The following is a 26,601-nucleotide window of genomic DNA, read 5'->3' as shown; positions in this document are numbered from 1 at the left end:
TTAAGAGATCCTTTTGAAGATCCTTTCGTTTCAGATTTCACCTTTCTGACTAATTTTCAGACATCTGCCAACTTGATTATTTCACCATTCATACCTAACCTGAACCAAGTTCATTTATGAATAAAATAAACAGCACTTTCTAATACAGATCTTTGAGGGGCTCTGTTGCCCACTTCACTCCATTGTAGGAACTATCAATTTATTCTTACTCTGCTTGTTTTTTTAACCACTTTTCAGTCAGTCCTAGGACCCCAATGACTATGAATCCTTAGCTAGTAAGCATGTTGCCAAAAGCCATTTGAAAGTCTGTGTTACCAGATCACTGGATGTCTAGGAACCTTTTGAAATTCTTGACTTCCCCCTGTGAATTGTAGTTTGTTAAGGGTGCTGAGAACTGTAGCTCTGTGAGGGGTAAACTGCTTTAAATGTCTGGTATGTACGCAGCCTCTGACCTACTAAATTCAGTGGGACCTCTGGACAGCTATGCATATGATTGCAGTGTAAGTTATCTAGTAGTGGTACTGAAAATGCTGGAAATGGTATTATTTTCTTTCTTGTAATGCATATGCAAAGGGTAACTCCACTTGCACAGAAAAAATAATACCCTTAGACTAGTGGTGGGGAACCTGTGGCCCATGAGCCCAATCGTATATGATATCAGACACAGGAAGGTTCAAGATACAGCTTGAAACTTCAAAAATGGAAATGAAATGGCCTGCCTTCAAGTCGATCCCGACTTATGGCGACCCTATGAATAGGGATTTCATGGTAAGTGGTCTTCAGAGGGGGTTTACCATTGCCTCCCTCTGAGGCTAGTCCTCCCCAGCTGGCTAGGGCCTGCTCAGCTTGCCACAGCTGCACAAGCCAGCCCCTTCCTTGTATGTAACTGCCAGCTGGGGGGCAACTGGGCTCCTTGGGACTAAGCAGCTTGCCCACAGCTGCACAGGTGGCAGGGCATGTAACCCCTGAGCCACTCACTGCAAGGGTGATCTTTAGCTGGCCCTTGACACCCAGGAGACACGAACGGGGATTTGAACTCACAGACTCTGGACTCCCAGCCAGGCTCTCCTCCTCACTGTGCTATACCAAGTCATGCCTAAAAGGAAGAGTCAGCACAGCAGTGCACTCACAGCACACACTCAATTCTTTCTTTGCAGCCAAAAGTCAGCACTTTTTAAATTTAGCACTTTTTCTATTGCCCTGCTGTGACTTTTGGCTGCAAAGGAAGAATTAGGAAAGCACTTAAGAGTGTGCTCCTCATTCTTCCTTTGCACCCCTGTCTTGAATTCAAGCCAGGAATGCAAATTATCTTCCCATGGCTCGATCCAGTTTCCCACCTCTGTGCTGGACTATCAAATGATATTTGGTCGTGTGTACAGTGTGTTCTACTACTGCAACCATTATTGCACAGTTAATGCCTACTTCATAGATTGGAACATTCCCAACAAGTGTTAATAATACTGGCAGTATATAAATGGCAAAAATGACTGGATATTCAATTTGAAACCTTTAGTGAGAAAAGTAGTCCCTTTTTTCTGTCACAAGGTAGAGCTGTTGCTTTGACATCCATGGCTAGCTGACCTTCAGCTGAATGAAAAAAAGCTATTGTGTACAAGTATTTCCAAAGCACTGGTATGAAAATGGCCTGTATTTGCCAACAATAAGAGGCTTGTCACATTTAGATAAATTATTCTTGGGATTATTTTTAAAGCTGAGCCTTACTGCTAGACAGTTTTGAATCTGAGGACCAAGTTATATGTTACATTACTAGAACATGCTCACAATTTCCATTCAAGTATTTTAGTCCTCAGGGTAGACATCACATAACAGTATCTTTTGCGTAATAATTGACAGTTTACCACTACCAAATCCTAAATTCAGAATTAACTAGAAAACACAATTAATGGGGGGATTACTTCTTCAATAATTAGTATTTTACAGATCTGTATTAAAGTAGATGAGAAAAAGGTTTTGCTTAAGCAAAGTGATACCTGTGGTTTAACTCGATAGGCTGGCATTCTTTGCAAGTTTGTTTGTACAGTAATGCAATTATCTTCTTCAGATACTGAGGTATTAGTATGAAATCCGGTGAGCACATTCAGTGTAATTCTTTATTGCAAGTCTAAGCCTCAACACATCTTCCAAATCCATTTTCAAAGGGGGGGGGGAGGGAAATGCATATTACTAGAAATTCAGTCCTGTTGAATTCAAAGGGATCAATTTTCCAACAAACAAGCATAAAATCCGGCTGCACAGCATGATGCTTCCTTTGAAAAGGTATGACCTAGAATGGTGCAGAGGAATAGTATCAAAAGAGCATTGCTGTATGATAATGGAAAAGATAAAGGATCTGAAATAGTAAGATACCAAGGATGGGCCTATATGTTGCTGGGATCCAATTCAAGATGTTAGCATATAAAGCCTTGGAACAGCTTGGAACCTAGATACCTGATGAAATGTTTCTTCACATATCAACCAGTCCAGAAACCCCGAGATCAACCAGGGAGGTGCAAAGCCAGATAAGCTGGTTGGAGACTGGTGCAGTTTTCCAAACAGCCCCCCCCCGCCCCAGAAAGGAATGCATTTTTTTTAAAGTAGTTAATTAATTTTTTAATTTTGTTAGATGTATTTGCATGCTGCAGCACATGCAATGTAGCAAAACAGCAAAAACAAATTAGTTTACAGTTGTGGGTGATTGTCATAGAGACAGGACTTCTTCACACAGCCCATCATGTGTTGTGAGCCAGTGGCTTACCCATCTTTTAAAAGGTGATTAGACAAAGGAGAGTAGGAGACCCAAGAGCCCTTTCTTATTGTTAGCCTCCACAACTTCAGCTTATTCACAGGTAGACTGGCTCTAAACCTGGAGGTTCCATATAGCAATATGGTCTATATATCAATTGATGGACATCTTTCCTTCTCCAGGTTCAGAGGTGGTCTACCTCTGATTATGCTCAGGGAGGACAAACAAACAAATTGGCCACAAACACTGCTTATATGCTTCCTGATGTATCTAGCTACCATTGTGGGAAGCAGGATACTAGACTAGGTGGACCTTTGGTTTCATCCAGTCTTGCTTGCTGTTATATTCACTCTCCTCCACCCTGCCAATTTTTTTTTTAATTGTTTCTGGTTGGTTGAGTCATCTTTTTTTTTATTAACCTGTGAACACACCTCATCGTTTCAAGAACCCAAGCAAGCTTCACTGTTCTGAAGCAGCAATATTCTTTTGCGTAATATATGCTGACAGAAAAAACATCTTTTTCACTCTGCTCTTTAGCCAAAAAAGGCTTTCAGAGTGGCTTATCAGTATCAGTAATAAATCATAATAAATGATAAAACCTCAAATGTTTTAAAAATCAGCCTTCTCTTTTCCACACACTTCTTCCACTGTCACTTTGTGTAGAAGTCAAACACAAACCGCAACATTTAAAATCTAACCCTGTTCAGATTAAATTTACCCAAGCTCTTAACTTTGTTTACACATAATACTATAAATCCCTTCCTGTCCCCAAACCTCTGAACTTTCTCCTTATTTTTTAGATTGCTTTTGTGTGTGTGTGAGGGCGGGAGAGAGATAACCACAACATTTAAGATAAGTAAGTTTGTACTATATTATATACCCACAAGAGTGGCTGTATACTATAGCCAGTGTGGATTGTTCACATTCCGCAATGTTAAATTGAAAATACCCCTCATGCCATTCTGATGCTTCCCATTAGCTCATTTCGAAACAAACCTTACAAACCTTATAGTCCTGAACTCAGAAACACTTGCTTAACAACCCTGTCAATTTTCATGGTGATACACAAAACAGTCAGAGAGAATAGACAGTTCAAAGTGTAAAAAGAGAAAGAAAAACCTCGGAGCCCTTTTGGACTTTTTTCTGAGTTCTCATAATCTGTTTAAATTCATTAAAAATCAGCCATGTTCACAGAGTACCCGTAATCCTATTACTGACCTTGCCCCATACTCTGACCTTCATCTTCTGCAGTTTAAAAGTTAAGACAATGCCTGGCTGATTTTTAATTAATTTAAGAAACTTTGCATTGAACTGAATGATAGTGTCGGGCATGCTCAGTAAGAACCAACTCTGTGTTCTAAAAGCCAGACTCACAGCTGCTGGACTTGCCTAATCAGGGGGCCACACCGACACCAGACTGATTTCACTTGAGACAGTCATGGCTTCCCCCAAAGAATCCTGGGAAGTGTAGTTTGTGAAGGGTGCTGAGAGGAGACCCCTATTCTGCTGACAGAACTCCAGTGGCCAGACTGGTTTAACAGTCAGCCACTCTGATTGAAGGTCTGTGAGGGGAACAGGGTGTCTCCTAGCAACTCTCAGCACCATTCACTAACTACACTTCCCAGGATTCTTTGAGAGAAGCCATGACTGTCCAAAGTGAAATAAAGGCCTGGTGTGGATGTGGCCAGGGACAGCTTTGGTTTAAATTTGGGTGGGAGGCTACATGTGCCTGCTGTAGAATAAAAAGGTGGGGGAAATGCTGAAACACAATGATACTGTTCACAGTGTTTTCATTTTGGAAAGGGGCTTCCCCTGTGCCCAGTGCCCACCCACCCAATCTCCTCCCCTCCCCCTCCGGGTCACTGTTGGACTACGACCTGGGAGACCAGGGTTCGAATCCCCACACAGCCATGGAGCTCACTGGGTGACCTTGGGCCAGTCACTGCCTCTCAGCCTCAGAGGAAGGCAATGGTAAACTATCTCTGAATACCACTTACCATGAAAACCCTATTCATAGGGTCGCCATAAGTCAGGATCGACTTGAAGGCAGTCCATTTCCATTTTCAAACATGATTGCACAGAAATAAATCCCATTTAACTCAAAAGGTATGCAAATTATCAAACCCACTCTCCCTTCTCCTATCCCCTCCCTCTTGCCCCTTCCCTCCCCCTTCCTTTGCCCCTCCTTCCCCCTCCTCCTCCCCATGGTCAATTTTATCTATCTTAAGCATGATTGCACAGGAGTAAATACCATTGAACTCTCTAAGTATGCAAATGTTCAAACCTGTCCTCCCCCTTTCCTTTGCCCCTCCAATCCACTCCTTCCTCTTCCTCCTCCCCCTCTCCTCCCCTCCTGCTCTTCCTCCCCATGGTCAGTTTTACCTACCCTAACTATGATTGCATAGGAGGAAATCCCATTGAACTCAATAAGCATGCAAATGGTCAGACCTGCCTTTCCCCTCCTTCCCCTCTCCTCTTCCTTCCTTCTCCCCTCCCCTCTCCAGCCCCCCTCCCTCCCTTCCGGTCAGTTTTACCTATCCTAAGCATGATTGCACAGGAGTAAATCCCAATGAACTCAATAAACATGCAAATGATCAAACCTGTCCTTCTCCTCCCCTCCTCCTTCTGCCTGCTCCCATCCCCCTCCTCCCCTCTGCCCTCTGCTCAGAGGCACGTTACCAAATTCTTCCAAGCTACACAGGAAGTGGATTGGACTGTGAAACACCAACCCAAATGGTGTTTGCATTTTGACAAATTTGTAGGACAGTACAATATCTCAGAAAGGAGGTCAGGTCTCCTGATCTCCTGGTGCATTTGCTATAGCTGCCCAATTTCCCTGCTTTTTAAAGTTTGATAGAAATATCTGTGGGCTATAGATACGTTCTTAAACCACAAAGTTTTTTGCCTATTAGTGAATTAATTACAAATGTACAGTGTTCTCTGACCTGACTGACGGCTGCTGCTGGGCCTGGACAAACGAGATAGATAGACTAGGAAACAGAAGCTAAAGGAAAGCGAGCAATAGCTGCTTTTAAAGAGCCAGGAATTTCTGTATCCTGGTGTTGACTTATCAGACACAGCTCTGACTTCAAGGCAGGAAAAGCAAGGTTGGCTCATTTGTCTGAACATTTTGCTTCTTGACTTCCTTTTAAACAAAATGAAAGCTAAGAGTCTGGGCAGGGCCCTGATGCCATAGCTCCAATTGCACCATGGATAATCTGGCCTTGGGGAGGTGCCAGTAAGTATTCCTCACCATACTGGAATGGTATACAGGGCCTTCTCAGCAATTGCAACCTAACTTAAAAATTCTCTCTCCTAGAGGTGTGAATGGCAACATTATTGCTAGTCTTCCATCATGCTTAGCTTGCCCTGCTGTGGTTTTAGACCTGCCCTATTGTGTTGTTTATACTGTGTGCATTCCTTTTAAACTAGCTGGTTTAACCTATTTTTTGTTTATGAAAAGTGACCTAAAAATCTTGTGTAATTTTTTAAAAACTATTTGATGTTACCAAAATGCTGAACAAGCAAGTGCCCAGTTATCACACAGCCTTTGGATATAGAAGTCACTACAATTATACTATGTTTCAAAACGTATTTCATTTAAATAGTTTTATAACATGATGAGAGCTGAATATAGGAAGCTGTTTTATACCAAGTCAGAACACTGGCCCATCTAGCTCAGTATTGTTTACAGCAGGTGGGGTAACCTTTGGCCTTCCAGATGTTGAACTACAACTCCCATCAGTCTCAGCAAGCATGGCCAACAGCCAGGAATGATAATTCTGGTTCAGCAACATCTGGAGAGCAAGACGTTCCCCATACCTGGTTTACATTGTTTTTCACAAGCCATCCTGAAGATGCCAGGGATTAAACCATTGAAGCGGTAGTTATGGTACTAGGAACTTCCAAGGTTTTAAAAAGGTGATTCATGTGCCATATATTGTTATTTATCCACTTCTTGTGTTAATAAATATGAAGATCAAAACTGGACTGTAATGTTGGCCATCTCACTCCAGCCTAATGTACATGCTAAATTAAACTCCAGGAAGGGCTACCAGGAAATTAGTCCTTCCTCTACAGAGCAACCCAATTCGTAACAATAATTCCTCTTTATTTGCCAGAAGAACAAACAGGATCTAGATTAAATAATCAGAAGAAAAGCTTTTTAAAAATGACACCAAAGGTTAGTTAAACAGATGAAGTCATATTGTTGAATAAACTTTTATTTTATCACAAGCATGCAGCTACTTTCTGCTCAGTGCATAAACAGGACTTCAGGTTTCACTGGACTGTTCCAGTTTTCCTAATTTCCCAGTCCCAAACACATTACTTGAGCTATGTCCTACTGATTTCAATCAAATTTGTTTCTGCACAGGATTGTAATGGTTGGAGTCTGAGGATATTTTCCTTTCTAGCCCTGAAGAGTTCCTAGTATTCCTACCTACTACTCGTTACAGTTTCTTCTATGCTTTTAAATGTTGCATGATATGCAAAGAAATATAGCAGTTGAAGCTTTGCCAAGCATGGAACTGTAGTGATGAGGAAACTGCGCCTGTTCAAATATCAATATTGGCCAGCTCACTCTAACTCACACAGCTGTTAAAAGGTTTGAACCTCTGCCAGCTAATTTTTTTTTTTTAATGGCAGCTATCAATGTTGAACCCCTCCATCTTAACCTCAGGTTAGAATGTGTGTAAATAAATAAACCATATTTCATAAAGTCACCACACATTCTGCTGACCTTCTTTCCAAGGAAACCAAACCCCTGGGTTAAGCACAGGGACCCCTGGAAATTTCTCACCGCTTGGAGATTGGGGTGGCGTGCAACACTGGTGTTGAAAGTGGGATTGAGTTTCCTGGAAGAAGCATGGGGAGCAAGGTGTGCCTGAGTTAAAATGGAGGGAGAAACTGCAACCACTCTGGAACAGATAAAATTGATGGATCAGCAGGAGGATCAGCAGCAAAGGCAACAAGAGTGCCAGGAGGACCAGCAGCAAAGGCAGCAGGACCAGCAGCAAAGGCAACAAAAGCATCAGGAGGACCAGCAGCAAAGGCAACGAGAGCACGAGGAGGACCAGCAGAAAAGGTAACGAGAGCACCAGGAGCACTGGCAACAAATGGAGGAGATAATGGAAAGCCTCTTTGGAGAAAGGAGACCCCATGTGAGGAAGTGAGAGCCATGCCTGATCAGCCGCTACCAGGGGTTTAGAGTGACCCAGGAGTTCAGCTGCAGAGCACCCATACTGGAGTGGCTAAAGAGATCCACAAAGTGGATGGGCAGCTGGAGGGTTTGGACTGTGAGGAGTTGCAGTCACTAGCAGAGGAGGAAGAAGAGGCCTCGATTGTCCAGGAGCCGGGGGGGGGGGAAGACACCAGAAAGCTGGAAGTAAAGCCCCAAGACTGAAAGGAAGACAGGCTGGAAAATGAAGAGGAAGATGCTTTGGAAAGTATAATCTATCTGCTTCCAATTGAGGCTCTGTGAGGTTCTCACTTTGACAAAGGCAAACTCCAACATCTTATTAATAGCACAGTCCTATGCATGCTTACTCAGAAGTCCCACTGTGTTTAATAGGACTTCTCCAAGGTAAGTAAGTGTATATAGGATGGGCACTGCGGGCTTTTATGCTCATCTGCCTGGGAATGTCCTATTGCACTTAATAGGACTTACTTCTGAGCAGACTTGCATAGGTGCATGCTATAAATATCTGTTCATTTGAAACTATAGCCATATATAGTTGTTAGCCATCTGAATGCATGTTTTCATTATTTTCATTCTTTATCTGATTGTAATACCATTGACATCATCAGGCTAAAATCGGTTGTAACATTCTTTCCCAAGAACTTTTCTTTGTGAAACTTTTTGTGTATACCAAATTAGTATATATGTAAAAACTGAAAGGGTTTTTTTTTTTCATACAACTTGACAGATATTCAGGTTTAGACAGACCTAGACATTTTTGGTGTGGGCTCCATAAAACCTATGAGAAAAAACAGAATGTGAGTTTAGCAATCACTGCGAAACCTGCCACTTATTTCATTGGCACAACTAGAAATAAAATAAATTATGTAGTAGCTAGTCTCAAAAGAGATATATAAAAGGAGTAGGATGGTGGAAGCAGCGAATTCCCACTTCCCACGGACACACTGCATCCAAAGTTAAGGCTGTTAAGGGACAGTCGGTGAAAGCATTAAGCACTTCAGACCAACTGTTGCCTACTTACCTGAAAACAGTAAAGGACTATTGTTTTTTTCTCTTGCCCTTCTTTTTAATCAGTCTCACCATCACTTTGGCACATGCATTTAGTATGATGTGGTGCTTCTGTATTGACACCTGTTTGAAAACTGATTTGAGTCCCTGTGCCCCTGGGTTGTTGACAGGGCCGGCACCAGAGGGCTGTTAGCATGTACATTTCACAAAGAAGGAAAACCAGCCATGAAAGGGTTAACTGACAGTAAAGAGTAAATCAAAACCCTCAGGCGATACAGGTGCAGACCCTAAATCACCTAATGACTAAATGACCATGATGGGCTATAAAGACAGGATGTTTTTTCTGGTGTGTGGGGAAGTAAAGAGGAGAAAGACGGACTGTGTAACTTGTACTGCTTTATGTTATTCTGCTGATAAAAGACTGTATATTTCTACACGCGAGTTGCGTTATTCTTGGCAAGGATAAAGCAAGGGAGTGACTACGGTCGGGTACGCCAGTGTATGTCTGACAGAGCAAACACCAACAAGGGCAGCCAGGTCAGGCCCTGGCCAAGGGCCCCTGAAGTGCCCCTCCTTAGGGTGGGTGGGTAGCGCTCCCTTCTGTGATCCGTGGCAGCATCGGCTCCCAACCCTGCCATGGATCACAGAGAGGGAGTTCCCAGGCACCACTGCTACTACCACGCAGGCCTGCAATGCCTGCCTGCATACCTCACTTATCTCTTCCTTGAAGTAAATGCTGGCTACGCTGTGGGTTTCCCTAAGGGGCTGATGCCCCTGCTGCCATCTTGGCTGATGGCAGATATGTGCACGTAGCACGCATGCATGTCATGAACAAAGATAGCAGCAGAGGCATCAGTAAGAAGGCAGGAAGGTGGGGGCTTGCTGAGGGCAGACTGAGCTTGGTGGGGCATTTATTTATTTATTATTAAAATATTTCTATCCCACCCTTCTACCTTAAAATAGGGTAGCTCACAATAAAATCATACACAATAAAAACAAAAAATATTAAAATAGAAAAAATACATAAAATACAGTTAAGAAATCTAGGGGAGTGGTATTAAAAGGCATCTAAAGAGATAAAACTAAAAAAAGCAGGGGGGAATAAAATCAGTTTCAGGCTCAGTTTAGTAATGCCCCTCTTGCCCTAATGTGCCAGCCGCCACTCGTCCAGAGGCAAATTTAGGCAAACCTATCTAGGCACATAGATGTTGATGCATTTTAATCTCTTTTTTAGTTTACTGGTGATTTGAATTATCTTTTAAATCTTTCTAATTACTTGTTTTTAACTATTTTTATTGATAATTTTAATATTTCTTGTAAACCACTTAGAGGCTTTGTTACAATCAATCAGCATATAAATTTTGATAAACACACACACCCCTTTTCTGTCCTCTTTTCAGGCCAACAAGAGGCATTATCGCATTCCAGCTGGATAAAAGCACTCAGAGAGGGTTTGTGGCCTGGAGAGTCCGGAGAGCCAACCAGAGAGACCACATTTAGCCCGGAGCTTGAGCTTTCCCACACCGAATTCAAGGAGTGAAATGAGATTTCCTCTCAGAGAAGCGTGTAATTTAAAGAAAACTGGCTAGTTTGCAGTCTCGCACTTCGGTAGCCCCTACTCAAAATACAGGGTCATGCTAGGCTCAGGGCCAAGAGCAAAAACGCTTGAACATACGAATTTTCCCAGGCCACCGGAATGGAACGCCGGCCGAGGCAATCGAAATTCTGGCTGCCTGGAGGTAACTATTTGATTTGAATCAGAGTGTGAGACTCCGGTAAGCGACACCTCCTCCGTAGAAAAGAAAACGGGACTGTAACTGAGTCATGAGGTAAGGAAGCCTTGGGGCTTATGGTTTCCCCCCTCCCTTCAGAAGCTTCCCACGATCCTTCTCCTTAGAAGCGAGCAACAGGCAGAAGCCGCACTCCACCCATCTCAGTCCCAGGCCTGAAGAGAAAGTAATAGCTGCCGCCACTCCTCCTCCTTCCTCCGCTCTGTCATCAGGTGGGCGGGAACAGAGGACAACGAGACACCGCCCAGTTGCAAGAGCCCCGCCGGGTATGGCTGGCTGCTGCTCTCGGGCCTAATGAGACGTTTCGAGGCGGGGCCGGCTCGACTCTCCTTTCTCGGGACGGGCGGCGTGAGGATATTAGGATGGGCGTTAAGTAGGGGACGGCCTGCTTAGAGAAGACGGGGGATGGCAGTGACAGGGCCTCGGAGGTTCTGGGTGCCGCTTCCTCCACCGCCTGGCAACCTTTCGTGGCTCAGGGGGGCCTGAGAAGTGCCTTCTGTTCCTCCGCCAGTCCTCCTGGCGGAGGCTGGGCAAGGTAAGGGGGAAAGAGAGAGGTAGGCTGGCCCTGATGGATGTTTTTCGGGGTAGGGACGTCGCCGCGGGGCTGACTACCGGAGGAGTGAGGCGGACGACGGCGACATGGTTCCTTGGTCGGTGTAACAAGTGTCGTTTCGGCGCCACTGTCCTTTCTCTTGGGAGCTGGGTGGAGAATGGAAATACTGTCAGTACCGCCGGTGTGAGGCGATTTGGGGGAGGGCGGGCGGAGTGTTGCGTGTCGGCGCTTTTGGTTTATTGGCGAGGAGGCCGCCAAAGGAGCCTTCCCCATACTGAGATGTCAACCCCTTTCTCCCACTCGCCCCGCTCCTCAGTCAGGGTTCTCTCAGGGCAAGACTATGGGGCAGAAGTCCAGGGTCCAACTGAACAGGAAGGGCTCCCGAACGCAACTGGGCTGGTTTACGACATTTCGTAGTAGGCACACATTCTCACTGAAAGCGTGGTGGGATGGTTCTGATGTCCAGTTCGTGATGTCCAGAGTCTAAAATTTTCCCACTGCATCACTGGCCACCCCAGCTCCATACTGGAACCGGAGGCGCTAGAAGGGTGCGATAGAAAGCTGTGTATCAAATAAAAATCAGCCTACTGGTGATGGCTGCTGCTGCGGTGGTTATAGCACCCTTGAGCTTGCGGCTGTTAGGCTAAAAGCTGAGGGCGTTGCATGAAGTGAGAATACAGTATCGGAGAAGTTCCTCCCTAGTGGAGGAAGCGGGGAAGCAGAAAGAATATTGTCACCGCTGCATCAAGGAGTTGCCCTGCTAGGATCCCAGAATGTGTTTTGCTGAGTGACACTTAAAACGCCTTCAAGTCCCAGGCGGGTCATTCTGTGAAGACAGATCTGGCATGTGTTGCCTAAGCTGCAACTTTTATATGGGAGTAAACCCTATTTAACGTAGTGGACAGGCGTACATCTGAATAAACAACATGCAAAGAATTGTACTGTTAGGCCCAGGTGCTCTTACCTTAGAGTAAGTCCCAGTGAAGAATGCAGTGAAACTGACTTCTATGTAAACATGCACTGGATTTTGTGTTTTTGTACCTCTCTGCTGTTGTTGGTGTGGGAACCTGAAAGGTAGAAATGCATTTGTATCAGAATTTTAAATCTACCCATGAGTGGTAAGCGGCGCAGCTGAAGCTCTGCTCGTGGCCAGAGTTCGATTCCAACAGAAGGAGGAAGTCGAATCTCCGGTAAAAGGGGTCGAGGTCCACTCAGCCTTCCATCCATCCGTGGTCGGTAAAATGAGTACCTGGCATATGCTGGGGGGTAAAGAAAGGCCGGGGAAGGAACTGGCAATCCCACCCCATATATACGGTCTGCCTAGTAAACGTTGCAAGACGTAACCCTAAGAGTCGGAAACGAATCGCACTATAAGTGCGGGGACACCTTTACCTTTTTAGTTTTTTGTATCACACCATCAAAGAGATGCATTCTTTCTGAATAACAGTTCAGGTCCTCCAGCAGCCATCCATCTTTTTCTCATGGAGTTTTAACCATTTGGAAATGTATTTTTTCACATTTTAATATTTTCTAATATGGGAATGTGTGGGAACTCCAAGGTAGCATTGTCACTTTCATCAACACTGCCAGCCAGCCCTTTTCCTTGCTGCTGCTCTGGAGTTAGGAAGAGTGGGATTTTTGTGTTTTCTTCCTTCAAAAGGGTATGTATGAATATCAACACTGGTGTGTAGGAAACAATACTCTTACTTCTTTAAAGGTAAACTTATTTACTTATAAAAATATTGGTATACCGCAATTTTATTTAAAAAATCAAAGTGGTTTACAACAATTATAATACCACATAATTATATAATTCTAAAAAACACACAATAATTAAACCAGATCACCAACTGACTGTTAAGGAAGACATTTTCCTTCATAAGCCTGGCAGTATTGTCAATACAATGAAATGGTATTGGTCTCCCACCCTCTTCATTATCATTAGTTTCATTGAAGAACTGGAAAGGTAGTGGTGAAGGAAATGATGTTGTGAAGGCCCAGAAAAAATCAGAAAAAAATGTTTTTTTCTTTGCCTCCCCCCCCCCCCAAAAAAAGTTGGAAAAACCAGGAAAAAATGAGGGATTTTTTTCCTGAAATTTTCTGGGATTTTCCCTGGCCTTCGCACCTCTAGGTGGAGCAGGAGAACAGGTGAGGGAAATGCACAGGCAAGGATCTGGACAAGACGTGGAGAGTGTATTCTCCCATACTAGCTGAAACATACTAGTTCCCAAACAGCATCATTTAAAGCAGGAAAAGCTTAATGAGTGAACCATGGTAGTGCATTAACTAAAGTGACATAAAAATGCATTCCAGCCTGTAATGATATTTGTGTTTTATTTGCCATGTATACATAATTTTTTAAAATTGACTGTGTGAATGTTGCTAATGTGGCACTGGGATAATGCATGAAAACTCCCAAAGAGAGCCATTTATAGTCTCAAGTGTATTCTAAGCAATGATGATTTTATGCAAATTACAATGAATGAAGTACAGCCACTTTCATAAGTGATGTTTAAATTGTTTTAGAGTATTCTGTACCTGTAGTCCAAATGTAAAATCTTCATTAGCTATATTTGTGTTTAAATTGGTGTTCTCCTGCTTTCTATCTTGCATTAATATTCACAAGTGACGCATTCCAGACTCAGTGGTGGCCTCACTTGCTTAAACTGCCTTTAGATGCAGACATTAAAATGCATAAGGAGGTTGACCGACCTTGTGATAAAGTAATTGTGTTTTGTTAAACACTGAATTCAAAGAGAAGTTGGAATGAGGAGCTGTAGAATTGGAATAATTTAATAAAGTGATGCAGTTTCTCATGGGTTTTGTACTGAGTTCCCTTGCTTCAAAAACAGGTAGAATGGTATGAGACAACAAGAGGGAAACTCTTTTCAAGAAATATGTCTTGGAGAAACCTTGTTGGAATGGGAGGATGTCTACAGAATGACTTTCTTCTTCATTTGTCAACAGTTTAAGATGATTCTTGATAAATTCTGCATTCAGTGTTAGCTGAGGAAAGGCATACAGTTATTATTTGGTGTATTCTTGCAACAGCCCTGGGAGGATGAGAAATTGAGACTTAAGAACAGTGACTTGCTCATGATTACACAATGTGGGCATGAACCCAGACCTAAAGTAAGCTCTTATCTGAACATGCAGCATAGTGTAGCATAGAGATAATTAGCCAGTGATTTTGCAGCATAAGAATGTCTATACAAGAGCCTTTTTCTCAAAAACCAGATTTTGCACTGTTTTTCTTAAGTCTTTCTATCACAATTTAGTCAAACTAGAATAATTACAAAGGATCTGCACAATAATATGTATCTGAAATTAATGAAGCTGGTATAGCACAGTGGGGAGGAGAGCCTGGCTGGGAGTCCAGAGTCTGTGAGTTCAAATCCCCGCTCGTGTCTCCTGAGTGTAAAGGGGCAGTTAAATATCACCCTTGCAGTGAGTGGCTCAGGGGTTATGTGCCCTGCCACCTGTGCAGCCGTGGACAAGCTGCATAGTCCCAAGAAGCCTAGTTGCCCTCCAGCTGTCAGTTGCATACAAGGAAGGGGCTGGCTTGTGCAGCTGTGGCAAGCTGAGCAGGCCCTAGCCAGCTGGGGAGGACTAGCCTCAGAGGGAGGCAATGGTAAACCCCTTCTGAATACCACTTACCATGAAAACCCTATTCATAGGGTCGCCATAAGTCAGGATTGACTTGAAGGCAGTCCATTTCCATTTTTTTTAAAGTAATGAAACTGCTAGAGTCTGGGATTCTTTCTCAATCTATACTTGGCATCTGTCTGTTATCTCAGATTGATTAAAACAAGGTTTGAATTGTACCTAGGTATTAACTCAATGAAAGATGTTAGACTTCCCAGATTTTTTCTGCTAACTTATTACTAATTGACCATATCTTTGAAAAATGTCACAGTATAGTGTCTAGGGCAGATCTGGATTCATATCCTTTTATATTCTTCAGATTTTCGTCCCTGTACCAACAGTCCCTATAATCTATAAGCAATCAGGTTGTACAGCAATGGTTTTTCAAATATAAGTACAGTAGGGCCCCACTCATACAGCAGGTTAGGTTCCAGACCCCTGCCAAAAAGCGAAAATTACCAAAAAGCGGATCAGCTGTAGCGCAGGGGTCTAACCCTCTTCCCCTCTCCGGTGTGATCAGCTTGAGCGCAGGAGTCTGATCGCGCCAGAAGAGGAGGAGATCAGCTGGAGCGCTCTACAGCTGATCTTCCCCTCTTCCGGTGAGATCAGCTGGAGCGTGGGGAGCTCCAGGCCCCCCTCCAGCGGATTGCCCTGCTGGTGCCGTATTAATGGAACGCCAAAAAGCGGGGTGCCAAGAAGTGGGACCCTACTGTACTTTACATTTCTTGATGATTCTAAAGTGCAACTTACTGTCAAAAGGATACAATGTGATTTATTGTCAAACTCTATAACAGAGGGAAATTTTGTGATAGTAAAAACTTAATGTTCATTTTAGAATAATTACTATCTAGAAATATTTGTAGCTGATAATAAGCTAGTTGAAATAGCTGAAATCTAAAACAAGATCAGCACAGCACATGTCTTGTTTCTGTTATTTGGCTGATTGCAGGTGTTGCCACCATTCACCATATGCTCAGAGGCATGTGTTACCAAATTCTTCCAAGCTACATAGGAAGTGGATTGGACTGTGAATTTTTAAAAAATATGTTTTTAAAGATGTTTTGTTTTAATGTATTTTAAAGTCTGTTTTTATGATGTTTCAAAGTGTTTTTAGTGCTTTTGTTTGCCGCCCTGGGCTCCTCCTGGGAGGACAGGCGGGATATAAATCAAATAAATAAATAAATAAATAAATAAATAAAACCTAAATTGTGTTTGCATTTTGACAAATTTGTAGGGCAGTACAATATCTCAGAGAGGAGGTCAGGTCTCCTGCTCCCCTGGTACATTCACTATAGCTACCCAATTTCCCTGCTTTTTAAAGTTTGACAGAAATATCTGTGGGCTATAGGTACGTTCTTAAACCCCAAGGGTTTTTTTGCCTATTAGTGAATTTCAGTTATGTGGTCAATATTAAATGCTGTTGCTGTGGCATAGAATAAAAATATGGTACATTTGTTTCCATTAAGAAATGTTCCACATTTGACTCTGAATATAATCTTGAACATGAGTGCCTTGTTCCTCCAGTATGCAGACTTTGAATGTGTGCTGTTTTAGAGAAAGTAAGGCACAAAATAATCTTTGCTGTGCAAGTTATGACTAATATTATTTGTCATTCTTCAAATTTCTTGGATACCTTTTATTAAACATTTCCTTTTTTAATATGACAACACTTCCCCAGTTTCAAGGCAAATTTACAGATTGATTTTTTAAAAATATGAAACCATGTCATTATCTTTACAGGTGTTTTCACGAAATGGTCAAGATTTATATTTTGCCTTTTTTAAAAAAAACATTGGTTCAAAACATGGTAAAATATAACCTTCACTATGGGGCATCTTCACAATGAAGTATCATAAAAAAGTATGGAAAAGCATGAAAAACCTAATATTTTGATATGGTCATTTGGTGTCTTTCTGCATTTTTCATTTGTATTCTCAAGCATAACATAATTAATACTTTTTTCTCTTTCTCTCAGCAGACGAACTCTTTAGGAAATGGCCTCTTCTAAATCCTTATTGAATTTTCTGACCTTTACTTTTGGATCAGCAATTGGATTTTTCTTGTGTTACCTGCTGTTTAGTGTAGTATTGGAAGAACAAGTTAAAGTTGAGCCTCATATCCTTTACAACGATCCTCATGGCCATCACTCAGATGATGATGAAAGGAATCAGCTAAAAGGGCAAATGAATTTTAATGCCGATGCTGGGCAACATAAAGGTATATTTATGCAGCCGTATGGAGCAGCATATTGTTTTTCTTTATATCATAATCTTATCCCATCATAATCTTGTAGTCCCCTGCTAATATGTACAGTACTCAAATTCCATATTATAAATGTTCTAAATACTTTTCATGTATCTGCCCAGGATGTGGCATTACATTTTCCACTAAATTAGTTTGTAACATTAAAATGTTTTGAATGCACAGTTGAGTTTGGGACACAGTTTGCCTTGACGTTCGAGGAGCCAGCAGTGTATTATCACTGTTACTGCACAATCCTATACATATCTACTCTAAAATAAGTCATACTGAGTTAAATGAAGTTTACTGTCATGGGAGCGAATATATGATTGCAGCATTAATTGTGTTTTAGTTTTTAAAGCTGAAAACATGTTGCTGGTTACTCTTGCCCCTAAAAATGTAGTGCTGATGTCTAGAAATCTGGCTAATTTCACCTCCCCAACTCTGGCAGTCAAATCGTATAATGGCATCTGGGAACTTGAAATACTTTTCTAATCCTGTTTAAATTGGATGGAGAATAAAAATGTGGAGACTATATCATATAATTTAGCATTTAAAAGAAAAATGGGACGTTACTGGATGTCAGGGCTGTTAAACTTTAAATGAGGTAATGTTCATTTCCATGTAGGCAATGGTGGTTCAACTCATATAGCATATATTTACAAATCTTTATTCAGTTAGCCTTAGCTCAGTTAATGCTTACAGAATTCCACTTCTCCTTCAGTATTCAAAATTTGTAAAAACTTATACCATAAAGACTATTAATCAGCTGTCCCATCACTGTGCCTACCAGAGCTGTGGCAAAACAGTTAAAAAAAAAACACTGGAAAAAGCTGGTCTTGATCATAATGATAATGTGAACAGTGAAACCAGTCTTGTGGATGGTGGTGTGAATCCTGTCCTGGACAAGATTGTCCTCTCTTGAATAACCAGTAGCACAGCCTAGGGAAGCTCTTCAGTTGGTCATTATCTGGACAGGTACACATGGTGGCACTGGTCATGAGTGCTTTCATTCAGCCTATCTAGAGATGCCATACTTGACCTCAGTTACCATACACTTGTGTCTGCCAAACTGTAATGCGCTTGACAAAGGGTTTTGTTTGAAGATGGTTCAGAAACTTCAGCTGGTGCAAAATGTGGCTGCCCAGTTGCTTGCAGGGACAGAAAGTCTGAACATGCAACACCAATTTTGTGCCAACTCCTTTGGTTGCCAGTGTTTCTGGGTTCAGTTCAAAGTGCTGGTGTTAACCTGGCTTCAAACTGTTTAGTGCTTTCAAGGACTTACCTAAAGGACTGCGTCCATCTGGTTAATTCTGCCTGTACGTTAAGACTTGTTTCACAGACCCTGCTGGTGTGCCCTTCAGTAACACTGGTTATCTTGGAAAGCACAAGAGATAGTGCCCCCACCACACTAGATCACCATTCCATGTGCCCTATGCCTTGGCTGCTTCAGTTAAGGCATTAAGTGAGCCTTTAAGATCTTTCTCTTCACAACTGCCTTTAACTAAGGCTGTGAATTACTTAATCAGACTAGCTTTCTTTAGAAGTATACGCTTTTCTGATGTGCCAGTGTAACTATTGTATCTATAATTTTGTTCAATGAACAATGTTTTGTGAGGTGTGGTGCTAAAAAGCAACATATAAATACTCTGAAGTATGACGGCATTTTGCAATGTAATTTCCCCCCTCTCTTTCAGATGAAAATAAAAATATTGCTGAAGAACTGTACCAGAAGGTAAGGATACTTTGTTGGGTGATGACTGGACCTCAAAATCTGGAAACAAAGGCCAAACATGTCAAAGCTACTTGGGCTCAGCATTGCAACAGAATACTGTTTATGAGCTCTGAGGAAAATAAAGACTTCCCAACAGTGGGGTTGGAAACCAAAGAAGGCAGGGATCAGTTGTACTGGAAAACCATTAAAGCTTTTCAGTATGTACATGATCACCATCTTGATGAAGCAGACTGGTTCATGAAGGCAGATGATGACACATACGTTGCACTGGACAACTTGAGATGGCTTCTTTCAAAATACAGCCCTGAACAACCAATTTATTTTGGAAGAAAGTTTAAGCCTTTTGTAAAACAGGGCTACATGAGTGGAGGTGCCGGCTACGTGCTCAGCAAAGAAGCTCTGAAGAGATTTGTGGATGCTTTTAAAAACAACAAATGTACTCATAGCTCTTCCATTGAAGACTTGGCATTAGGCAAATGCATGGAGAGTATTAATGTAGAAGCTGGAGATTCCAGGGATCCAACTGGCAAGGAGACTTTCCATCCATTTGTGCCAGAACATCACTTAATGAAAGGATACCTACCTAGAACTTTTTGGTACTGGAATTATAACTATTATCCTCCTGTAGAGGTAAGATTTTTGCAAAGATTGGAATATTGTAATTAATCTTTTCATGGTCTAAACTGGCCATTAGAACATAACCTCTTAACTTAGTCTATAAAGTAGGGCCCCACTCATATGGCAGGTTAGGTTCCAGACCCCCACCGAAAAGCGAAAAGCACCAAAAAGCAGATCAGCTGTAGCGCGGGGGTCTGGAACCTAACCCGCTCATCGTGCCAGAGGAGGAGGAGATCAGCTGTAGCGCGCTACAGCTGATCTTCCCCTCCTCCGGCGCCATCAGCTCGAGCGTGGGAGTCTGATAGCGCCAGAAGAGGAAAAGCGTGCTACAGCTGATTTTCCCCTCCTCCGGCGAGATCAGCTGGAGCACGGGGAGCTCCAGCCTCCCTCCAGCTGATCGCCCCGCTGGCGCCATATTAGTGAAATGCCAAAAAGCAGGGCACCGAAAAGCAGTGCCCTACTGTAAATGTTTACTGCTATATACTGTCAGGACATTGGTCCATTCTACTGAGAACTATATTTTGATTGTCAGCTGCTCTCCAAGATATTAAGCAAAGGAGAACCCAAGCCTTTCTACACACAAAAACATGTTTTATTCCACACGTTTTATGGTCCTTCTCTGGTTCTGTTGTCATGTAACATTGGGGGAAGAAATTGAAATTGTCTTTTTCTTATGTCCCGAATGGGAATTCTCCTGTATTGTGTTACTCTTGTGACCAATTCTGAAACAAACTGTCTTTCCAAAGAAAACACATTTCTTCTGTGTGCTAACAAAGTTTAGCATCCTCAGTGCTATCAAGATGATTAAGGCTGTAATCCAGTAATATCTACTCAGAAGTAAAGGTTCAGTGGGACTTACTCGCAAGTAACTGTGTACTGGTTTGCAGCCTAAGTAGATGCCCCTTAAGTTCATACTAACATTTAAATAGATTTAAATAGATTTTTTGCCTGTTCATCATGCTTTTCCTTTTTTGTGGTAGGGTCCTGGCTGCTGCTCTGACCTGGCAGTCTCTTTTCACTACGTTGATGCCACCACTATGTATCAGTTGGAATATTTAATTTATCATCTGCGTCCTTATGGTTACCAATTCAGATACAATCCTGATTCTCCTAAGGATCAAGAAAAGAAAAACTTAAGTGATGCAGCAACGGGTGATGTGAAATCCAAAGGTGAAGTGGACAAGCCTCTGAAAGCCTCTAAATAAAATGTTTGGTAGTGCACTGAAGACTCCTTATGGAATGCTGAACTAATACATTTAGCTTACAATGGCTAGATGGATTTGCTAAATAATTATAACGTGTTCCTTCAAGTGGCCATAGCCAGCAGGTGCTTCTTTAATCATGCTGGAAGCAAGAACATTTCACGTGCCATGGAACTGCAAAGCCAAGTTCATAAAGCTTAGTAGTAAGCAATCAAATCTCCTTACTTTTGATTCAATGATGTATGCACACAAACCTTATATTGAAATAAATATCTGTTGTCCAGATTCACCCATGATATGCAGTATTTTAGCTGTTTTTATCAAACAATGCTTTGTGTTAATTCTTTGATACCTTCAATTAGTTACATCATATACCGATGGGTTCTTTGCTAACGAGATTCAAGTGTGAAGTATTTAATTAAAATCCTGACAAAGTCAACAGTCAAGAAATATGCCAAAGTTCAACATTTCGTTCTAATATTGAAATGTTGGTGAATATGTTTGTTTTTAGTTTCATATATTGCAGGGCTGAGTTGTGTTTGAGCTGTGGCTGAAGGTTAGGTGGAAACTTGGATGAACATCTTGAGCTCATTATCAGAATAAGCACAGTTTCGCTAAGTGAACTAATTAAATATATCCAAATATATTTATTATGCTTCATCTGGAAAGTTGATTACTATGAGAATTACTGTGCTTCTACTAGAGGAAGTAGTAAACTGTGCATAGCCCCATGTTAATGCTGGTTTAATGTTGACTCCCTTTTTTTAAAAAAAAAGTTTTTTCTTTGTTTATAGAACTGGACTTGCACCATAATAGGTACTGTTTAAATTAAAATGCGAGATCATGTTGCATGTCGAGAATTTTGAGTGTTTCTTAGTTTCCATTTAGGATTAGATGACTGTCATTATTTAGTTCAGCTTTAACAGTGTTCTTATGTCTTGTAGCATCCTTTTGGTTAGTTTAAAACATGATTTCCCTGTGTATCTCATATTATCTTGCTGTTGTGTTAGGTCATCTTTAAATGGATATCTCTAGCAACAGAAGAAGGAGCTGTGTACTTGTGCTAAACTATTAATTATAGTGCAATTTTCTTGTAGCCATTATGCTCTCACACTCGACATACAATGTACTGAATGCGCCTATTTTTTTTTCTTGTTGCAATATTAAGACACAGTAGCTTTGCTAAAGTGATCAAGTAAGGCTTGCTTTTTATCTGCCTTGAATTCATCATATTGATGATAAAGTTATTATTACTTGATGGTGTTTGCTAGTTAGAAATCTTTGCCAAGTATCGAAAACTCATTACTGTTTGCTTTTTCAGTGAATTGGGGCACTGGAGCATTACCACTGTCCTACGAAATTGTTTACTTCAAGGTTTGCATATGCACTTCTGCCTCTCTCTGCTGTTTAGACAGGACAATATTGTTCTGTTCCCAATGTTGCTCTTAATCAATGTTCAGTACAATATTAACATTTCTTCATAGCTAAGTAACCTTTATGTCACATGAATATAACATACCAGATGTTTTCTTATTTATGCTATAAATCTCGCTTGTAGAGGAGTTCTGAAAACTGGAATTAAAAGAATGGTGAAAATGTTTTGCTTCAGACATATTATTTCTCTGTTAAATCAGTTATGAGGGGAAAGTGCAAAAATAATAGACATGCCAAATTCTCAGAACAGCTATGGTGACAGATGCATTGCTGAGACAAATATTGAGCTGTTGCTCATTAGTACAATAATTTTAGGCTTATATGACATTTAACAGTCTCTCGCTTGTATATACTGGTCTCTTCTGTTGCTCATTCTGGCTTTAGTGCTTTCATCTGTTTTATCTGCCTCAAAGTATTTCCCCCCAAGCATTTAGTGTAAATTGTCAGTGCTGTAGTAAATTGTGTAGCTAATCTGGGGTGGGGGAGTGAACTATTCTAAAGTATTTTACCTTAAAGTATCAGAATGACTGTTAATTATTAGTTCTGTCTAAGCATGAGTTCAGGTAGTTGAGTGGCTATCAGTATGGAAGCAAAATGGCACCACCCATAGATAAAATCTGATTTCTTCCTATTTGTGGGACTCCTTAGGTATGCAGCAGTATACAAGTTTAGAAGTTAAATAAAAAGAACAATTTCATCAGTTGCAAGTGTGTGGAATGTTGATGTCAGCTGAGTGAAGAGAAAGGAAACTAGAGGGATATATGCCATAAAGTGTAAAAAAACAAAAAAAAACACCCCTCTGCTCTCTGCACTATATTGTGATATTTCAGGAGGAAAGGAACAACTATGCCTCTCTTCCTGCTCTTCAGATCCCACTATATATGTGTGCATTGTGGTTCAGAACTGGTATCTCCCAAACCTGAGCCTTCTAGGACTATAGTAATCTGCTTTACATCAGGTCAGATTATTTATCTATGTAGTCCTGTATAGTCAGGCTCGCAGCAATTCTCCAGGATCTCATGCAGAGGTCTTTTGCATCACTTGCTACCTAATTCTTTTAGCACAGAAGTGGAAGGGTTTGGAGGAAGAATATCCCCCTCCATGAGATCTGAAAAATAGTACAGGATTCCTGTTCCAAACTAGTTGGAGCCTTGAACAGGAGCAGCCATTTTTTGTGTGCTGGGAAAATACTGCAACATTGTATGCTTTAAGTTCTTTCAACTGGGGTGTGTTTAACAATCATTTGTATTGACATAACTTGTGATGTTCCAAGGAGACAAGAACCTCGTTTCTGTGGATCACTAGATCAGTAACTCAGCTGGTCCATTGAATCCAGACTTCCCTAAAGAGTCCTCACAATAACCTGTTGCCATCACCTACTGGGTTATAGTGAACAATAAACGGGTTGTCAGCCCGCACTCCACCCAGCAGGGGTCCCAGACTGAGCTTTCATTTTTTTAAAAAATGTCTCTAGCCCTCTTAGAAAGTTATGAAGCAGAATGTGCAGGTACACTTCTAAGATTTCTGTGAAATCAGCCAGCCTGGCTGCTCCTGCATGTCAGTGTTTTTAGCTAATGAGGCAGAGATGTAATTGATAAGTGAGGACCCCAGGGATTCCTATTGCCTGGTTTCCAAAAGAGTGGCTGTTTCCCCCTGCCCTTTAGTACATGTTTCCTGCTTCTTATTTTCTAGTCCTTGGAATCTCCATAGATTCCTTTTCACCTGGCAACCAGGACATATTTTCCTGTGGTGGGTTTGTCTGAGATCAGGTATTGTGCAGTAGTATTTGCAGGAAAAATATTTCTGTACAACAAGTGTGGGTGAAGAATTCCCCCTCCCTCCAAAAAGCAAATGTGAAAACATTACTAAGAGTCTTAGGTATGTCTCCTGCTGTGCTGGAACTAAAATACAGGCACTCATTAAGAATTCATTGTATAGTTAACTTACAGGACAATGGATTACATATTTATTTATTATTTGATTTATATCCCGCCCTTCCTCCCAGCAGGAGCCCAGGGCAGCTCAGAAGTAAATATGTTTGTGTTAAATGGGGCAGCCTAGGATTTGGTTTAGGGTTGGCATTGGGGAAAAACAAGGCTTTCTAACAGCTGTATGACAGGCAGAAATTCAACAGGTCATACCTTTTCTAGTATGGAAATACAATTATGGGGAAAGCTTCACCATAACTGTACTGTCTTGTGCTATGTCATGCCTCCATGGCAGCCATTTTGTGACTTGTGCTGTCAACACTCTCAAATGGGAAACTTTGCCCACTGATCCAAAAATATTGCCGACCTCTGCTCTATAGACTTCATTGTGTATTTCAATGCCAGACCCAAGGGATGAGACTCATTAAACCTAGAATTCACCGAGACCAAAACACCTTCATTAATTTAAACCATTAAAGCGTGTTTGTTTATGGAAACAACACCAAATAGTCATTAATAAAGAATAGCAAATAATTGTTTTTGCTACCTTAACCTGGTATTCCTCTTCCCCCTGCTTAACACCTATCTTAACTTCTTTATCTACACCCTTATTCTCTTTCATCTCATTTTCTCCCTCCTACATTCTTTCAACACCTCTAACACTCCCCCTCAACTTGTCATTTTCAAAACCTGTAATTTACTATGAATCCACCCAAATGTTCCATCACACACCCCTGCCGTTCATCATTCTTCCTCTCACTCTTCTGCTACATACCCCATTTCAAACAGTTGTCTGAATTTGATGTTCCATGACAACGGAGGACAATTTTGATATAAATAAGGTGGCAGTTATAGCACCCATATAAACACATACAGCTTAAATAATAAAGCATAACAAAAATACACTTAATAGTGGTTTAAATTTGAGTTCTACAAGTTCATATTCATTTGCAGGACTCGTTTTGTATAACCCTCTTCCTGGATCAAATAGAAACTTCACATTCAATAGAGTCAATCTGTACAACGCCCATTGAACCGTCACAGGTTCAGAGTTCCTTCTAAAGAATCTGAGACAATCTTTTTCTTCTGGTAAATCAAGTTGTAGAACAACAGCTCACACTTTTTGTACAAGGCCTTCAGAGTCTCAGCCCTCCTTCAGTATAGTTCAATGATTCTCAACCTTCATGAGTATGGGACCCCCTTTGTAACCTCCGTTTTTGCAATTGTAATTTTTGTCTCTAATTGAAGAAATATCTAGCATTAAATAAAGTCACTTTTTATTCATCACAAAAACAAATATGAAGATGACAATATTTATTACCTGCCATTCATCAGGGCAGGTTACAGCAATATAAACACCTGTTAACAAATTTTGAAGGAAATGAAAATGAGGATATAAAAGTAAACCACCCAGAGTGGTGAACAGAGCCTGGTTGATACCTGGGCATTTGGACTCTGGTTTTAAGTGCTCCACCTGTATACAATGATTCCTCATTTTCAGCACTCAGCTCAAGAAGCTCCATATGACAATAATAATATGTCTAAGACAGAATGTCAAAAGGCAAAGCTTGTATTTCCATACTAGAAAAGGCTTAATTTAATTTCTGCCTGCCACACAGCTGTTAAAGGCACAAGAGCCCTGCTCTCCCCCAATGCCAACCCTAAACCGCGTAAAGAACTCAAGAGTAAAAACAACAAAATTTGGGCAACTTAACATATTTAAAAATATTTAAAAATATAATGAACATATACAAATGTATAAAAACACACTCAAAGCCTTGATAAACAACAACAAAAACACACTGAGCATGTGCAATTTCACATTTTAAAAACTTACTTCACCCATCATTTTTGTTCACTTATTGCCTTGAGTTAGCCAGTAACTCTCAGCCTAACCTACCTCATATGGGTGTTGCTCCACTGAATTTTATAGGATTTTCTTCTGAGTAGACCTGGTTAGGATTGCAGCCTAAGTCCTTATATTATTGACATAATTTTTTACTTCCTTTAACCAGTAAAGCCCCATGCCCCCCCCCCAAAGTAGTACAGCTCCAAAGCTTCAAAAGAATCTTAGTCTGGTCCGATTACTACAATCTGATTTACCTGGGAGTAAACCCCATTGAATATGAAGAGTCTTACTTCTGAATAGATATGTATACATTGTACTATAAATTAACTATACTGTGAATTTTTAATGAGTGCCCAGATGTGTATTTGTGGGAGAATGACTCACCCTTGTCAAGTGAACTCTCTCTTGGAACCTTCTCAGGATAGACGTCCTGCAACAGTTCACTTTTTTTGGTTCCAAATCAGCAGTACTGCAAGGCATTTTCCAAACTTCTATGGAGTCAGGATTCATTCCTCCATCTTTATTAGCTCCATTTGACCGTGATGCTTTCTTGTAAGGCATTATCTAATCTCTACCAACTCTCCAACCAAACCAAAATAACACTTAATTGCACTGCTCTCTCTGCATCTTTCCAGTTCTGGTCAACAAACATTCT

The 26,601-nt window shown here is 41.3% G+C and overlaps 2 protein-coding genes across 4 annotated transcripts; both read left to right on the top strand.

The window, feature by feature from the left end:
* The first annotated feature begins 3,541 nt into the window (after positions 1 to 3,541).
* LOC133365067 (ataxin-8-like) lies at positions 3,542 to 10,453 on the top strand. Its single transcript, XM_061586369.1, has 3 exons — positions 3,542 to 3,599; positions 7,119 to 7,829; positions 10,352 to 10,453. Exons 2-3 carry the CDS (start codon positions 7,639 to 7,641, stop codon positions 10,449 to 10,451), a joined length of 291 nt encoding a protein of 96 aa, XP_061442353.1. The 5' UTR covers positions 3,542 to 3,599; positions 7,119 to 7,638; the 3' UTR covers positions 10,452 to 10,453.
* A 235-nt stretch (positions 10,454 to 10,688) lies between these two features.
* On the top strand, positions 10,689 to 22,333 carry C1GALT1 (core 1 synthase, glycoprotein-N-acetylgalactosamine 3-beta-galactosyltransferase 1). 3 transcript variants are annotated; one of them, XM_061586368.1, is made up of 4 exons: positions 10,689 to 10,780; positions 16,915 to 17,156; positions 18,878 to 19,545; positions 20,514 to 22,333. In XM_061586368.1, the coding sequence occupies exons 2-4, from the start codon at positions 16,934 to 16,936 to the stop codon at positions 20,736 to 20,738; spliced, it is 1,116 nt and encodes a 371-aa protein (XP_061442352.1). In that variant the 5' UTR covers positions 10,689 to 10,780; positions 16,915 to 16,933; the 3' UTR covers positions 20,739 to 22,333. The 3 variants fall into 3 exon arrangements, with proteins under 3 accessions (XP_061442352.1, XP_061442351.1, XP_061442350.1); XM_061586367.1 differs by lacking the exon at positions 10,689 to 10,780 and adding an exon at positions 11,014 to 11,276 and having other exon boundaries at positions 16,918 to 17,156; XM_061586366.1 differs by lacking the exon at positions 10,689 to 10,780 and adding an exon at positions 11,014 to 11,276.
* Positions 22,334 to 26,601: the final 4,268 nt, after the last annotated feature.

The sequence above is a fragment of the Rhineura floridana genome, chromosome 10 (assembly GCF_030035675.1).
Source record: "Rhineura floridana isolate rRhiFlo1 chromosome 10, rRhiFlo1.hap2, whole genome shotgun sequence".
Taxonomy (NCBI): domain Eukaryota; kingdom Metazoa; phylum Chordata; class Lepidosauria; order Squamata; family Rhineuridae; genus Rhineura; species Rhineura floridana.
The sequence above is the reverse complement of the archived record's forward strand: the minus strand, read 5'-3'. Positions and strand labels throughout refer to the sequence as shown.